General features: G+C 45.2%; 1 protein-coding gene across 1 annotated transcript in view; it reads left to right on the top strand.

The window, feature by feature from the left end:
- Window positions 1–16,258, top strand: part of LOC141984115 (suppressor of tumorigenicity 14 protein homolog) — a 31,857-nt gene extending 15,599 nt beyond the window's left edge. The window contains exons 14-19 of the mRNA XM_074947062.1: window positions 7,490–7,609; window positions 9,496–9,679; window positions 11,250–11,521; window positions 14,226–14,362; window positions 15,872–15,988; window positions 16,184–16,258. Of these exons, the coding sequence (XP_074803163.1) occupies window positions 7,490–7,609; window positions 9,496–9,679; window positions 11,250–11,521; window positions 14,226–14,362; window positions 15,872–15,988; window positions 16,184–16,258 (905 nt within the window). The remainder of the gene's footprint in view (window positions 1–7,489; window positions 7,610–9,495; window positions 9,680–11,249; window positions 11,522–14,225; window positions 14,363–15,871; window positions 15,989–16,183) is intronic.
- Window positions 16,259–16,504: the final 246 nt, after the last annotated feature.

The following is a 16,504-nucleotide window of genomic DNA, read 5'->3' as shown; positions in this document are numbered from 1 at the left end:
AAAACAAAATGTTTCTTGCTTGAGTGTTTTCCCCTGTCCCAAGCCCCTGGGAAAAAAATAGTATTTGCATAATCTGGGAGGTTGAGTCCTTCATAGAATGTAGCCATCACAAGGATGCATGCTCTGTGACTAGGGAAAAGGAACTACCAGCAGGTCAGGTAATACCTCAGGGAATCCACAGTCCACTTGATAGCCAGAGCTTTCTTCTCAATAATAGAATATGTTCTCATCATGGGGAACAACTTTCTGCTTAAATATCGGATTGGGTGCTCTTTGCCTTCAAAGTCCTCGGAGAGCACCACTTCCAGGCTGGCCTCTGGCGAATGAATTACTGCTGGGAGAAGTCTGCATTGGCGAGGATATGCACCTAGACCAGCCATGCCTTCAGACTGTTAAAAGCTTCATCTCATCAGTCGTCTCACCAGACCTTTTTGGTGTCTCTGCCTTTTAGTAGATCATTCAGGGGAGCTGCAATCAATGCAAAGGTGGAGATGAACCAGTAACAATATCCTTCCAGACTGAGGAAGCAGCGTATCTGTCTTCTGAGCCAACATGTGGGGCATGAATTTAATATGTGGACTTTAGCTAGCACCAGTGTCTCAAGGCCTCCTCTCAACTGATACCCTGAGTAAGACACCTCTGTCATGGCCAACTTACACTTGGCAGGATTAGCTCTGAGGCTGGCCTCCTGTAGGGAACCAGAACCCCTCTTAGGGTGGTCATCCCACATACGGCTATGGCTACAGTGTTGTCAAGGTAAGCCCCAGCGTATTGGTGGTGGTGTCCAAGGATTCAATTCATAAAGTGCTGGAAAGTTGTTGCCACCCCCCTTGGAGGCCAAATGGCATGGTTTTAAAATGGAAATGGCCAAAAGGGGTTGAGAACACATTCTCTTCCTGGGAGAATGGAGACCAGGGGATCTGCCAATAGAATCATAGAATCATAGAATATCAGGGTTGGAAGGGACCCCAGAAGGTCATCTAGTCCAACCCCCTGCTCGAAGCAGGACCAATTCCCAGTTAAATCATCCCAGCCAGGGCTTTGTCAAGCCTGACCTTAAAAACCTCTAAGGAAGGAGATTCTACCACCTCCCTAGGTAACGCATTCCAGTGTTTCACCACCCTCTTAGTGAAAAAGTTTTTCCTAATATCCAATCTAAACCTCCCCCATTGCAACTTGAGACCATTACTCCTCGTTCTGTCATCTGCTACCATTGAGAACAGTCTAGAGCCATCCTCTTTGGAACCCCCTTTCAGGTAGTTGAAAGCAGCTATCAAATCCCCCCTCATTCTTCTCTTCTGCAGACTAAACAATCCCAGCTCCCTCAGCCTCTCCTCATAAGTCATGTGCTCTAGACCCCTAATCATTTTTGTTGCTCTTCGCTGGACTCTCTCCAATTTATCCACATCCTTCTTGTAGTGTGGGGCCCAAAACTGGACACAGTACTCCAGATGAGGCCTCACCAGTGTCGAATAGAGGGGAACGATCACATCCCTCGATCTGCTCGCTATGCCCCTACTTATACATCCCAAAATGCCATTGGCCTTCTTGGCAACAAGGGTACACTGCTGACTCATATCCAGCTTCTCGTCCACTGTCACCCCTAGGTCCTTTTCCGCAGAACTGCTGCCTAGCCATTCGGTCCCTAGTCTGTAGCGGTGCATTGGATTCTTCCATCCTAAGTGTAGGACCCTGCACTTATCCTTATTGAACCTCATCAGATTTCTTTTGGCCCAATCCTCCAATTTGTCTAGGTCCTTCTGTATCCTATCCCTCCCCTCCAGCATATCTACCACTCCTCCCAGTTTAGTATCATCCGCAAATTTGCTGAGAGTGCAATCCACACCATCCTCCAGATCATTTATGAAGATATTGAACAAAACCGGCCCCAGGACCGACCCCTGGGGCACTCCACTTGACACCGGCTGCCAACTAGACATGGAGCCATTGATCACTACCCGTTGAGCCCGACAATCTAGCCAGCTTTCTACCCACCTTATAGTGCATGCATCCAGCCCATACTTCCTTAACTTGCTGACAAGAATACTGTGGGAGACCGTGTCAAAAGCTTTGCTAAAGTCAAGATACAATACATCCACTGCTTTCCCTTCATCCACAGAACCAGTAATCTCATCATAAAAGGCGATTAGAGTAGTCAGGCATGACCTTCCCTTGGTGAATCCATGCTGACTGTTCCTGATCACTTTCCTCTCATGTAAGTGCTTCAGGATTGATTCTTTGAGGACCTGCTCCATGATTTTTCCAGGGACTGAGGTGAGGCTGACTGGCCTGTAGTTCCCAGGATCCTCCTTCTTCCCTTTTTTAAAGATTGGCACTACATTAGCCTTTTTCCAGTCATCCGGGACTTCCCCCGTTCGCCACGAGTTTTCAAAGATAATGGCCAAGGGCTCTGCAATCACAGCCGCCAATTCCTTCAGCACTCTCGGATGTAACTCGTCCGGCCCCATGGACTTGTGCACGTCCAGCTTTTCTAAATAGTCCCTAACCACCTCTATCTCCACAGAGGGCTGGCCATCTCTTCCCCATTTTGTGATGCCCAGCGCAGCAGTCTGGGAGCTGACCTTGTTAGTGAAAACAGAGGCAAAAAAAGCATTGAGTACATTAGCTTTTTCCACATCCTCTGTCACTAGGTTGCCTCCCTCATTCAGTAAGGGGCCCACACTTTCCTTGGCTTTCTTCTTGTTGCCAACATACCTGAAGAAACCCTTCTTGTTACTCTTGACATCTCTTGCTAGCTGCAGCTCCAGGTGCGATTTGGCCCTCCTGATATCTTTCCTACATGCCCAAGCAATATTTTTATACTCTTCCCTGGTCATATGTCCAACCTTCCACTTCTTGTAAGCTTCTTTTTTATGTTTAAGATCCGCTAGGATTTCACCATTAAGCCAAGCTGGTCGCCTGCCATGTTTACTATTCTTTCGACTCATCGGGATGGTTTGTCCCTGTAACCTCAACAGGGATTCCTTGAAATACAGCCAGCTCTCCTGGACTCCCTTCCCCTTCATGTTAGTCCCCCAGGGGATCCTGGCCATCTGTTCCCTGAGGGAGTTAAAGTCTGCTTTCCTGAAGTCCAGGGTCCGTATCCTGCTGCTTACCTTTCTTCCCTGCGTCAGGATCCTGAACTCAACCAACTCATGGTCACTGCCTCCCAGATTCCCATCCACTTTTGCTTCCCCCACTAATTCTACCTGGTTTGTGAGCAGCAGGTCAAGAAAAGCGCCCCCCCTAGTTGGCTCCCCTAGCACTTGCGCCAGGAAATTGTCCCCTACGCTTTCCAAAAACTTCCTGGATTGTCTATGCACCGCTGTATTGCTCTCCCAGCAGATATCAGGAAAATTAAAGTCACCCATGAGAATCAGGGCATGCGATCTAGTAGCTTCCGTGAGTTGCCGGAAGAAAGCCTCATCCACCTCATCCCCCTGGTCCGGTGGTCTATAGCAGACTCCCACCACTACATTGCTCTTGTTGCACACACTTCTAAACTTAATCCAGAGACACTCAGGTTTTTCCACAGTTTCGTACCGGAGCTCTGAGCAGTCATACTGCTCCCTTACATACAGTGCTACTCCCCCACCTTTTCTGCCCTGCCTGTCCTTCCTGAACAGCTTTTTGTAAGCTCATCCATGCTGAGGTATCACGCCAGGCCCAACCATTCTAACAGCTCAGCCACCTTTGTCATTGGGTAAGTGTAAAACTTTGTGATGGAATTGACTATAGAAAAGCTTGCCCCCGTGTATTGTCGAGGTCTTCCCCTCTCCGTGCAGGTAGCTTGGGTCACTGGGCTGGTATTTGTACACGTTTTCTGTCATGCCTGGGGTTCAGTATCTGCTGGCAGGCATCCAGCACCAAGAGTGGCCCTAGTTGGCTAGCGGACAGAGGCTGCACAGTCCCATATCTAATGACCCATCAGCTGCACCATGTGTGAAAATTACTCGGGATGATGCTGGAGCACCCACTCCAGGCCCCTTGCTGGAAGTTTGGATACAAACTCCGCATCCTGGACTGGCTCAGAGCTCTCGCCTGGGCGCAGCTACCACCAGCAATGCTCTGTAATCAGTGCACCACCATCAGGCACCTGCCCCCTTGTGGTACATCTCTGCTTTAAAGTGCTGCCAATGGGCATCTTCACGGATAGCCGGGTAATCTAAAATAGTGGCCTTCACCCAACTGTAGTCTCTGTCCGGTTCTGGGTCAAGGTTGCAGAAGGCCAGCTGTGCCTATCCCATCCTGTGGGGAGCTAAAACTAAGTCCCAAAGTTCCAGAGACCATTGAGAGACCAGCACCACCCTCTCAACAGTGGTTCGGAATGCCTCAGGATTGTTGTTAGGGCCCATCTTAATTAACGTCACAGTTGACAGAGCTCCCTCTAGGGGATTGGGCGCTGTGGGGCCTCCCTGTGCAGGAGTTGTGGGGCAGGTCTTAACTGTTGCAGAAAGTCCCTCTGGAATTTGTGCTGCTGGACACAACCTCCTGCAACAACTGCTGCTGGGACATCCAATGCTGCAACGTTGGCTGCTGGAATTGCTGTTGCTAGTTGGCTTGCTGCTATTGCCATTCCGCTATCCATTTACACCAGTGCTCAGGGTCTATAACAGCTGAAGTCCCCTCTCAAAGGGCTGGTGTGGAACCTGTTTCTGTCTCAGGGTCTTGTATCAGGCGCAAGGCTTCATGCCTGCCTTCTCCCTCGGTTGTGGTCAGCCGACCCTCAGCCTGGGCTTGGTTTTAGTGTCATTGAGTCTCTTGCCCCTGGGTCCCCTATGGGAGCCCCACTGCTGGGGAATCTCACTCCTCCCACTGGGAATTTAGCTTACTCCTAGGGTATTCTCAGCATCTAATTACAGTTCACTTACCCAGGTCCCTGGGTCCTGCCACAGGTAGTAGGCAGGAAGCAGCCTTCTAGGGCTCCTTGCCTGCATCACGCTCATATTGTCAGTCTGCCCCAACCAAAAGGGGGCAAAGGGAAGGCGGAAAGGCTAGCCAGAGCCATGGGCTGGGTTCCCCTTGATACTGGCAGTCCCTAGCAGTGTGAGCAAACTCCTCCTCCCCCCCCCATTCTGTGGTCACTTTACCCATTTTGAGCTCCCCTTCTCCAGGTGGAGCATGTCCTTCAGGCATGCCTAACTGGCACTAGCCTTTCTACCAGTGGGATAGGGGTGTATTTCATCACAGGAGCCACCATAAAGAGATACAGATCATTAGAAGAGAGTCACTTGTTTCTGTTGTAAATTAAAGATCACAGACTCTCTGCAGGCAGGATGTTTATTTAGAGGGAAATGCTAGAGGCCTCAATTATGGTTGGGTAAATTTCTTTTTGTTTTTTTTTTTTTTAGGTATCTGAATTGCAATCTCTGTATAAGACTATTAATCTGAAGTAAATTGTTAGTTTAAAACTGCCTTGTGAGAAACTAGCTATAAAATATAGCTTTTTTTTTTTTTTTTAAACTTACCAAAGTAAGCCCTAGTCTCAGAATCCAAGTGTGTCTCTGGTGTCCTTCAGTAATGTGGAGGAAGCTTTAGAATATAAAATGAATACATTAACAGTATACCGTTTTGGCTTATAAGAATGTGTGAGAGTAACATCTTCGATGCAAGTAGTGCTTTGTGGAATGGGATTCCACAGTATAATCAAATGAAATCACATGTCTCCAGACAACTCACTGTTTCATTGATGTGAAACTTATTACTTTACCCTCTCTCTATCTAGCCATCCGAGTTGCTAGACGTGCACAAAAATATGTGTATCCATTATTTGAAAAAGTTTCCCTAGAGAACTAGTAGAAATCCTATTTTTAATGCATTAAAATCTGGACTAGACAAAGCACTCAAGTATAGTACAGGGAACAATGCTATTCTGACTTAAGGCCAGAATGAGCAAGATGATGAAATCAGGTATTTTCCATCTCCAACTTCTGTGTGGTTTTTGTTTTTTGACTGGAAGAGCTGTGTAGTATGAAGGCAGATGAACAGTTAAATATCTAATGAATGACAGACAGTGGCTGATTTTGAAATATCTACTTTGTTCTCTTACTTGCCATAGGTTTTCTGTTAGTTTTTCCGGACAGTTGAATACCCACAATATGACATACTACCCTTTCCGTTGATACATAATATAAAAGGAATGTCTAGGAATTTGGCTCCATTCAGCAATGCAAAGCAGTACAGCGACAAGCTTTTTGGACAGTAAAACAGCAAGAGGCATTGACTACTTTAATTGTCATTACCACACAAATACAATACCTACAAAAATGCCATAATTTGAGGCATAGGAATGGATAAGAACTTGTAAACAAATGTCATTTAGTATACTGATCAATAAAGTTTAGGATATTTATAAACACTAACAATCTGATGGTGTAGAAATAGCTCTATTTACATGTTATATTCCTTCCTCCTAATCTCTGTTTTCCTGTAGTTTGTGAATTGCTTGGGGTAGAGGCTGTACTCTCTTGTCTGTCTGCAAATAGCTCAGTATACTTGGGATGTTACCATAAAACAATAATAATAAATAAATGCATGATGCTGAGGTTTCTGGAAGGATTTTCAAGTAATAAATTGTAATAGATTTCTAAAAATATACCTGGAAAAGGAGGTGGTATCATAAAAGGAAGTCATTTACTCAAATTTGAAACCCCCAATGGTGGGTTTATGGTGATGAACTGCCACGTAATTGGAAACAGGCTGATCCGATGTTGGAAGTATTTGGAATGCTGAAAGTATTGGTGATGCAATAAAAGTAAGAGTGCCTTAAAGCTACACAATTTAGAGGTAAAGCAGGGTGGCTTTGTTTTGGCAACGTAGGCCACTTCATTCTTGAATGACAGCAGCCACATGGGACTAATGCACTTTAACTTTTGCACATTAACTTCATATGGTGACTTAAATGTCTTGAGTGTCCCCATACAGACATGACCTTAGAGGTCATGACCTTCAATGCCCTTGTCCAAATCATATTTATAAATAATGTGACAAAGCTTCCTCTCCGCCTCGGTGGGTCCCATGCTTCCGTTTAGCAGCACGCTGGGGTATTCCTCTTTTCCCTCAGAATTTTCACCCATGCGCCTGGTTTTACTGTCCACACTCTGTCAGAGCAGGGTTCCTCCCAGCCTTCCTGACTGGGGGGTTGCAGGGTGGGTGTGTGTGTGTGTGTGTGTGTGTGTGTGTGTGTGTGTGTGTATATAAGGGGGAGCCTCTAGGTCTCTGGTAGCCCCTCCAGGCGTGGTGGCAACAGACCAAACACCTGGTTCAGTATCTCCCCTATGGCAGGGTCTCTTCCCTCAGACCTCTGGGGCCCAGAAGGGCTGTCCGCCCTGTTGGGCAGGGATTCTCCTGCCCTTTGCCTCTATACCTGCGTGGCTTCTCTCGTAATGCTTGTCAGCATCTGCACTGCACTGCCCAGCTCTCCAGTAGCTTGCTTTCCTCCCTCCGCTCCTATACTCCATTTTTTCACCTCAGTTATGTTTTCTTTCAGCCTATAAAAGTTGTTCCTCATATGCATATAAATGCCTGAATGGAAAATGCCCCACAAAACCAAACCCAGAATGTGATGGAATAAGAGACTGTGGAGATGGATCTGATGAAATGAACTGTGGTATGGGAAGTTTAATTCATTTGAAATTCATTTAAAATGAAAGTTAATTCATGAGTGAATTATTGCAACAAATATATATTTATGTATTTGGCTCAAAAATTGGGTCAAATTTAGTATACATTTAAAAAGAAAAGATAGGATTTATAAAACCACATATGAATAAAAATAATTCCTTGATAATATTTGTATGAAAACATTTCCTTTACATGTTTCTCTGCTTTATCATCAACCCAAACACAATAATCTTGGGCCAGTTGAGGACGCCCAGAAAGTGACAATTAGTTTAAAATACTGCACTAAGTGAAACTGACGTGTCCAAGCCACGTGAAGTTAAAAAAAAAATTAAGAAGTCACATATGCGGTGAAAAGTAAATTTAATATTTAAACTTCGTTTTAAGTTAGATCTTACCTGTAATAATAGTGTGTTTAGTATTATCAAGAGCGTCCACTTTGTACCTTAGCTTGGATAGAACACTGAAGCAGGATCAGTAGACATGAGTTCAATGAGACCTCAGGAGGTCATCTGGTCCAACCCCCTGCTCAAAGCAGGACCAGCCCCAACTAAATCATCCCAGCTTTGTCAAGCCGGGCCTTAAAAACCTCTAAGGATGGAGATTCCACCACCTCTCCAGGTAACCCATTCTGGTGCTTCACCACCCTCCTAGTGAAATAGTTTTCCCTAATATCCAACCTAGATCTCCCCTGCTGCAACTTGAGACCATTGCTTCTTGTTCTGTCATCCGCCACCACCAAGAACAGCCGAGCTCCATCCTCTTTGGAACCCCCTTCAGGTAGATGAAGGCTGATATCAAATCCCCCCTCACTCTTCTCTTCGGCAGACTAAATAAGCCCAGTTCCCTCTGCCTCTCCTCGTAAGTCATGTGCCTCAGAACCTTAATTTTTGTTGCCCTCCGCTGGACTCTCCCCAATTCGTCCACATCCTTGCTGTAGTGGGGAGCCCAAAATTGGACGCAATACTCCAGATGTGGCCTCACTAGTGCCGAATAGAGGGGAATAATCACTTCCCTCAATCTGCTGGCAATGCTCCTACTAATGCAGCCCAATATGCCATTAGCCTTCTTAGCAAGAAGGGCACACTGTAGCAGTGCATGGGATTCTTCTGTCCTACGTGCAGCACTCTGCACTTGACCTTGTTGAACCGCATCAGATTTCTTTTGGCCCAATCCTCCAATTTGTCTAGGGCCCTCTGTATCCTATCCCTACCCTCCAGCGTATCTACCTCTCCCCCAGCTTAGTGTCACCCGTGAACTTGCTGAGGGTGCAATCCATCCCATCATCCAGATCATTAATGAAGATGTTGAACAAAACCGGCCCCAGGATTGACACCTGGGGCACTCCGCTTGATACCGGCTGCCAACTAGACATCGAGCCATTGATAGCTACACGTTGAGCCCGACAATTTAGCCAACTTTCTATCCACCTTATAGTCCATTCATCCAATCCATACTTTAACTTGCTGGCAAGAATACTGTGGGAGACCATATGAAAAGCTTTGCTAAAGTCGAGATATATCACGTCCACCACTTTCCCCATATCCACAGAGCCAGTTATTTCATCATAGAAGGCAATCAGATTGGTCAGGCATGATTTGGCCTTGGTGAATCCATGTTGACTGTTCCTGATCACCGTCCTCTCCTCCAAGTGCTTCAAAATGAATTCCTTGAGGACCTGTCCCTGCCTTGCAATCACTTCATCTCATGTGTAACATGGGAATGATGATACTTAACATTCCTTTGTGAAGCACTTTGGGATCGGCAGCTAGAAGAACAAAGTATAAGAGCCAAGTATTAATAAACCTAAGTAAAATGACCCAATGCCTTATGTGTATTAAATTCTTAATACTCCCGTTCAAAACTCTTTATTAGCTTGTGGAAGAATCCTGTTAAAAAAATCTCGAATTGTTGGAGGTGAAGATGCAAGATCTGGAAAGTGGCCTTGGCAAGCAAGCTTGCAGATGGGAATGTATGGCCATATTTGTGGTGCATCTGTTGTTTCAAATCGGTGGCTGTTATCTGCTGCCCATTGTTTTCTGGACTCTGATTCTATAAGGTAAGTACAAGCTGTACAATCCAGAGTACACACAGTTTAGTTTCATTAATTTATGTATCCATGATGCTGGCATAGTGGCTTTGAATGCATAGTTCTGTGCATATGGTCTAATTGGTATGTTTTGTAGACCCAGAGCACACTTCATCCAATAATCAAAAGTATAAAGTATCCAGAATAATTATTGTTAGTCTCTAAAAGTACTCTTTTTCTTTTTGTGAATACACACTAACATGGCTGCTACTCTGAAACCTATACCACCACTGTAACCAGAAAGTAAATCCTGCTTTTGAACCATGGAGTTAATTGTGAACACAGCTTAAAAAAAAATGTTTCCAAAAATACTCCTAACCATTAAGATTAGAGCACCGCTAACAGTGGAAAAGTATGGAAACTGGCTGGTGTTGTAGTGAAGACAGGCATGGTGATGCATAATATCCTGCAAAGTGTCATCAAGATTACTCATGTGCTGTATCCTTGAGGGATTTGGAAAGCTGGACTTCCTGAACTGTAGATGGATCCCAAGTACCCATTCTATGTTTAAAATGCCATCCTCCTATCAAGCTAATGAGTGAGTGGTAGCCCATCAGTGCAATGTTAGGAGCAAGCTGTAGTCCCTCCTGGTTTTAATTGGATGGCTAGGTGAAATACCTGAAGTCTAGGACTCAGAACTCCTGGGTTCTGTTCACAAGAGTCATAGTGAGGGATAAAAATGGCAATATTCCATTCAGACTCCATCTGCATTATCTGAGCAGCTGGAAGTTCTGCCAAAATAAGTAGTGAAACAGTTGGCAATTTTTCAGATTTGTACAATGTAATTACTGCAATTATGTTCAGAAAAAGGGTAGTTATACCTAACTGGCCACTTGGAAGCACAATTATCCACTTTGCATTAAAAAAATCAGACAAAATAGGCATAGATTATCAGCTGCAATTATGAATAATGTGCCTTTAAAGTATTATTAGGTTTCAGAGTCAACACTTCATTGAGATGGATATGAGCAATTGTTGCTTATGTGTTTGAGTTATTGTTCCGGTTGGTTTGCTGGCTGGTGCAGCAGTGACAATGGTGGTATTAGTTCTCAATCAGAAAGAACAGAAACTTTATTTCTTAAGAAAGCTTAAAGGATGGGGCTCACCATATAATTGGAACTATAGCAATCATTACTGGCTCAATCTGACCGGGAATCCCAGCCCTGCCACTAACTCGGTGAGACCCGGGTAAGTCACTTAACATACCTGTGCCTCAGTTCTCCACATCAGTCACATGGGGATAACTCGCCTATCCTGTAAAGTCCTTCAAGATCCTTAGATGAAAAGTGCAAAGTATTAGTCATATTACTCCCAGAAAGCATCCCTTTGGAAACCATGAACAAAAACGCAAACTAATATTCTACTTAAAATAAAAATGAGATGTATCTGTCCTACTGATTTCATATTGTGCCCCTTGGGCCCCCCCTCTCCCCCTGACTTTGGTATTTCTCACAAAATATTGTAAATACCTCTTAAACAAACAACCTGGCATGATGATGTTTATCTGATGGGCATTTTATAAATATTGTCTGTTTTGCAGATACTCTGTGCCTTCTGGCTGGAAAGCGTATATGGGCATAAGGATCATTAACAAAAACAGCAATCATGTAGCTATGAGATCAATCAAAAGGATTATTGTCCATCCACGGTATGACCAATATATCTCAGACTATGACATTGCCCTGTTGGAAATGGAGACACCAGTATTCTTCAGTGAGCTGGTACAGCCCATTTGTTTACCCAGCAGTCCTAGAGTATTTTTTTATGGAACTGTCTGCTATGTAACTGGCTGGGGAGCCCTAAAAGAAAATAGTATGTTCATTTCCTGGATATGTTTCTTGCAAGTTTGACTCTAATTTTAAACTGTAAGAGTGATGTGATTATGCTAAAAACAAATATAATCACGGTTTACTTAGCACAGTGGTTTTCAAACTTTGTGTTGGTGACCCCTTTCACGCAGCAAGCCGCTGACTGTGAAGCCCCTTAGAAATTAAAAACGGGGGGGTGTCTAATTTAATGGTGGCGGGGCGGGGGGGTCAGGGCCGTCAACCCCAAGGAGTTGACAGCTCACGACTGCCATGGAACCACCTTGCGACCCGCTGAGATCCCCTGACTTGGTTGGTCTTTTAAAAGCTAGAATATTCCTTCTTTGTCAAAGCAACTTCAGTGGTTTGGCTCAGATGCAGCTGAACATCTGTGGAGTTTCTTAATGTGGGCATGTAGAAATAGTTTAGGTCAATTAGGAGTCCTACCATTAGGCACTGAAGACTGTCATAGGCCATTAGAAAGATAATTACCCTGGATTAGCACTTGTTTCTCCATGTACAACTCATTTAATTTCTGCAGTACTTCACAAACAATTTTATAGATAGAGAAATAGGAAAGAAGTTGAGACTAGCACAAACTAGGAAGTAGTCTATGTCTGATCCAGAACTAGAACTCAAGTGCTTCAAGCTGGCTGTTTTTTTAGTTAATCTCTTAAATTGCATTATGATCTAAAACAGTGGTGGGCAACCTGCAGCCTGTCAGGGTATTCAGCTGACAGTCCGCAGGCACGGCCACCCGCAGCTCCCAGTGGCCACAGTTCGCTGTTCCTGGCTAATGGGAGCTGCGGGAAGCGGTGCGGGCCGCAGGGACATGCTGGTCACTGCTTCCCATAGCTCACGTTAGCCGGGAATGGTGAACCGCAGCCACTGGGAGCTGCGGGCAGCTGTGCCTGCGGATGGTCAATGTAAACAAACTGTCTCACGGCCTGCCAGCAGATTACCCTGATGGGCCGTAGGCTGCCCACCACTAATCTAAGGTTTTACATTGGACCCGAATTTATCTACCAGGGTATCTTTGGCTTTCTTAACATACCTTTCATCTAACATCTGAACCCAAGACTGGTTATTTATACCTAAATATACTTTAAGTGACGTTATAATATAAAAACAGCTATTATACAGTGTCCATTTTTCAATAAAAATTGATTATATATCTATATCTATATCTATATATAATTTCAACTTAATTTGAAACTGTGAAATTAAAATATTTGAACACCTTCCCCTCTGATAATTTCAGTTACCCCCCCCCATCCCCCTCCAAAGCCCTAAAAAGGTCCTAAAGACCAGGTTGGTAGTACAAATTGTGGCACAGATGAAAGATATTGATGGTGAAACAGTTGACGTTCACACCAGTTTGGTATTCTGCAGGGTGCCAAATTTGGCCCATGATGCAATTTAGCAATCAGCTACTATCAGTGGGAATTATAACTAATCAAAGCAGGTTTGTTTTTATCCACATCTTCCTTCCCGATTCCCTCTCTGCTAGGAGCAGCAGCGGGTTGCCAAATACTAGGACCTTGTGACAGGTGTCGGTCGGTCCTCCGAGCCCCTAGGGGCGATGGAGAGCTATGGTCTCCGTGGCAGGCCTCAGCCACACCTTCCAGGCATTGGGGAATTAGTGGGGAAGGCGTGCCGGCACGAGTCAGTAGCGCCCCTCAGGCAGGGGAGCGCCGGGGTAGGGGAACGCAGGCCCACGCAACTCCACTGCGTTCCAGCCCAGGGCCCCGACAGTGGCGGGAGGCGAAGGTCCCGCCGCTGGGTCAGCGGGGCCGTCCGCACCCGCTGACCAAACACACCCACCCCACGGTGTAGTTCGGCCCCTGGGCTACTTCCTACCCGGTCTCTCAGGCGGGTCGCTCCGGTCCCTCCAGCTCGTCCGGGTATTCCGCTGCTGGCCACTCCAGCTCCCCCTCTGTGTCGGACTCATGCTGGCCCGGGCTGCAGTCAGGCCCCTCCAGGTCCTCTGGGTACTCAGCGGCGGGCAGCCCTGGTTGCCACAGGCCTTCCTCCCGGTCAGGCTCCTCCTTGCCCAGGGCTTCCCCTGGGTCAGCAGCAGGATCACAAGGGAGCAGCCTGTGTCTATCTCCCTCCCTGGTGCTCTCCTCACTGGGCAGAGGGCCCCGCCCTTTGTACTTCCTGTCCCACCCCTCCCCTTCCGGGGATTGGCGGAAGCTTGGCCTGGCCCCGCCCACTCAGGCTGAAAGGGTGGCTCTTTACCCTCTGGTTCGGAGGGGAGTCACCCTGGTTCCCTACAGACCTGAATGGGACCTCTGGGTACAATTTCAATACAAATAATACAGAAATATTAAAAAGCTCAAGTGAGGGCAAAGCATGTAACAAAACCAAAAACTTGTTAAATTTTGGAATGGGTGTCACATGTTGTTCTGATAATTCCTGCAGATCTCCATGCCATCCCCTGCTTCCAGGTTTGGCTAATCATTATCAAAGGAAGGACTAAGGAAATGCAAGAAGGCAACAATGGCAGAGGGTTGTAAACTTTCCTGCCCTCCTTATATGAAAGCAGCATTAGTGACAGACATTCAAAAGCTGTGGGGAAGGGCAATTTAAACTACAGTACATAGAAACCTTCCGCTCGGTAGAGTCTAAACACATTCCTCCCTTCTGATGTATCTGCTTTTTCCTCAGAACTGTAAAACCGGCATATGTTACATTTTATATTGTTCTAGGTTACCTTGCCAAAACACTGCAAGAAGCTAAAGTGAAAATAATTAATCAAAGTATTTGCAACAAGCTATATGATGATCTGATTACATCTCGAATGCTGTGTGCTGGAAATCTTAATGGTGGCATTGATGCATGCCAGGTAAAAGTGAAAACTGTAGGAAAACTACCACTATGTATTTCCTTTGTATATCAGGATTGTTTGGTTTTAATGCAGTAATGGAGCACAGTGTTTTGGGAATGTGGTTAATTAATAACATGACATAAGGATCTCAGAAGCAGGGAGGTAAGTTTGACAGGCAATACTTGCATCCTTTGAAACATGGACGGCAGATGAACCCCAGGCTCGCGGAGGCTAGCTCCTGGCCTGGCCTGCTCCTTCTGCCCGAGTCCCGCCCCTCCTGCCAAAGCCCAGAGGCCACCCCCAGCCCTGGAGCACCAGGCAGGTGAGCGGGCGGTGTGCCCTGGAGCGCCGGGTGGGTGGGCGGCGCAGCCCCCTCCCCCAGCCCCAGAGCGCAGGCTGGTCCCCATTAACTGCAGCCCCAGTCTGGAGCGCTGGCCACTAGGAGAAGAGTCCCCTGCAGCACAGCACGGGGAAGCAGGAGCGGGCCTGGGGATGGAGCATGGGTGGGGCCACGCAAGGCTATCTGGGGAGGCTCAGCCTTCCCCTGCCTTTGATACCCGCCACCCATGCTTTGAAACAAATGCTGCCTTTCAAAACAATAGGTAAGATCCAGTCTGTTGAGATTGTTCTGCCATAAGAGGGCTTCTATTGGTTTTGGCTGAACAGGAATATAGCGATGAAGGAGTTTGAGTTAAGGTTCTTTGTGGAATCTTAATGGTGAATTTCTTATTCTTGAACTCATGGGCTAGTCAAGGTGGAATTCCCTCTTTTCATCTCTTTCTACTGTCCCTGTACTGCCCTATGGTGAGCTGCTTGTTCAATGGGATGATTCGGAGAAGAGAGGTAAGTCACCATTCATCTTCTTCTCTTCTCCTTTGCATCCCCTTGTTGTTGCCATTGTGTTCCATTTGGGTTTGGCAGAATTAGATTTTCATTTTTTTAAATAATTTTGATGGGTTATATTGATGTTTGTTTTAAGCATTTTTTATTTTTATCAATTTTAAATGTTCAGACTTAGGGACATTATGGGGGGAGGGTGTCGGACAATAATTGTGTAATGACAGTAGATCCTGAGATTCAAAAAGTTAAATCTTTCTAGTAGTTAAAAAACAAATTGTCAACATCAGACATCAAAACACACAAAGTAAATGTCCTTAAATCAAACTCTCTAATAAATTCTCAAGCAGCATTTTTCTTTCTTTGCCTAGCTGTAAATTGTAATTATTATTGTTGAAAATATTTTTTGTCAGTTTGTGGTGTATATGGTAAAACTAACATTTACCAACCTTCACTAATAAAAATCTAATCCTCCCTAGCAGAGTTCTATTAATTTGCATTCTTTAGTCGTCTTGGTTGTAATGAAATGTTACAACATGAATTGGATGCATAAACAAATGTACAGCCACTGTCCAGAAATAGAAAATATAATAATTTGGGGAGAGTGTCTTTTGTCCATATGTTACCTAATCTTCTTATTACAGTGCAATGTGTTTTGTTCTAATGACTGAACTGTATCCTTTGCTTTAGGGTGATTCTGGAGGTCCATTGGCCTGCGTAGGAAAGGGAAATAGATGGTATCTTGCCGGCATTGTCAGCTGGGGTGAAGGATGTGCTCGGCGTAACCGCCCTGGTGTATATACAAAGGTGACAGAGCTTTATGACTGGATTCGTCAGTACACAAACTGATGCGCTTAGAAGAAAACAAAAGTCACTATTTTTACCGGAGTAATCCATGAAATATGTTTTTCTGATATCATAAGGAAACACTGTAGATGTTTGTGCTGAAGTTCATAAATATAAATATTTAAAAATTGTAATTAACTTCTCTGCACATTTCAGGAACAGTCTGAACTGAAAGTAACTGTTTCTTCATCTTCATTGTCTTCATCACCAGAAAGGGACAAACAGGGCTGAATGAAATAAGAATGGAGTGGAACCTTGGGCCAAATTCTAACCAAACCTTATTGGATATTTGGATCATTCCTTTCCTCTCCCCTCCTCTCCAGCCCCAGCACATATAAATATATACATGCACTCTCTATATGCAATGTATTGGGGTTTCAGACAGGATCAAGGGCCCACTTCTCACATCTGGTCAAAATACACAAACTGCAAGTCAGGGTGGTGTGCAAAGGTGGGTTAAAGCTCTCCTTTGCTCAT

Source organism: Natator depressus, chromosome 1, assembly GCF_965152275.1.
Source record: "Natator depressus isolate rNatDep1 chromosome 1, rNatDep2.hap1, whole genome shotgun sequence".
In the NCBI taxonomy this organism is placed as follows: domain Eukaryota; kingdom Metazoa; phylum Chordata; order Testudines; family Cheloniidae; genus Natator; species Natator depressus.
This window is presented reverse-complemented; position numbering and strand designations above follow the sequence as displayed.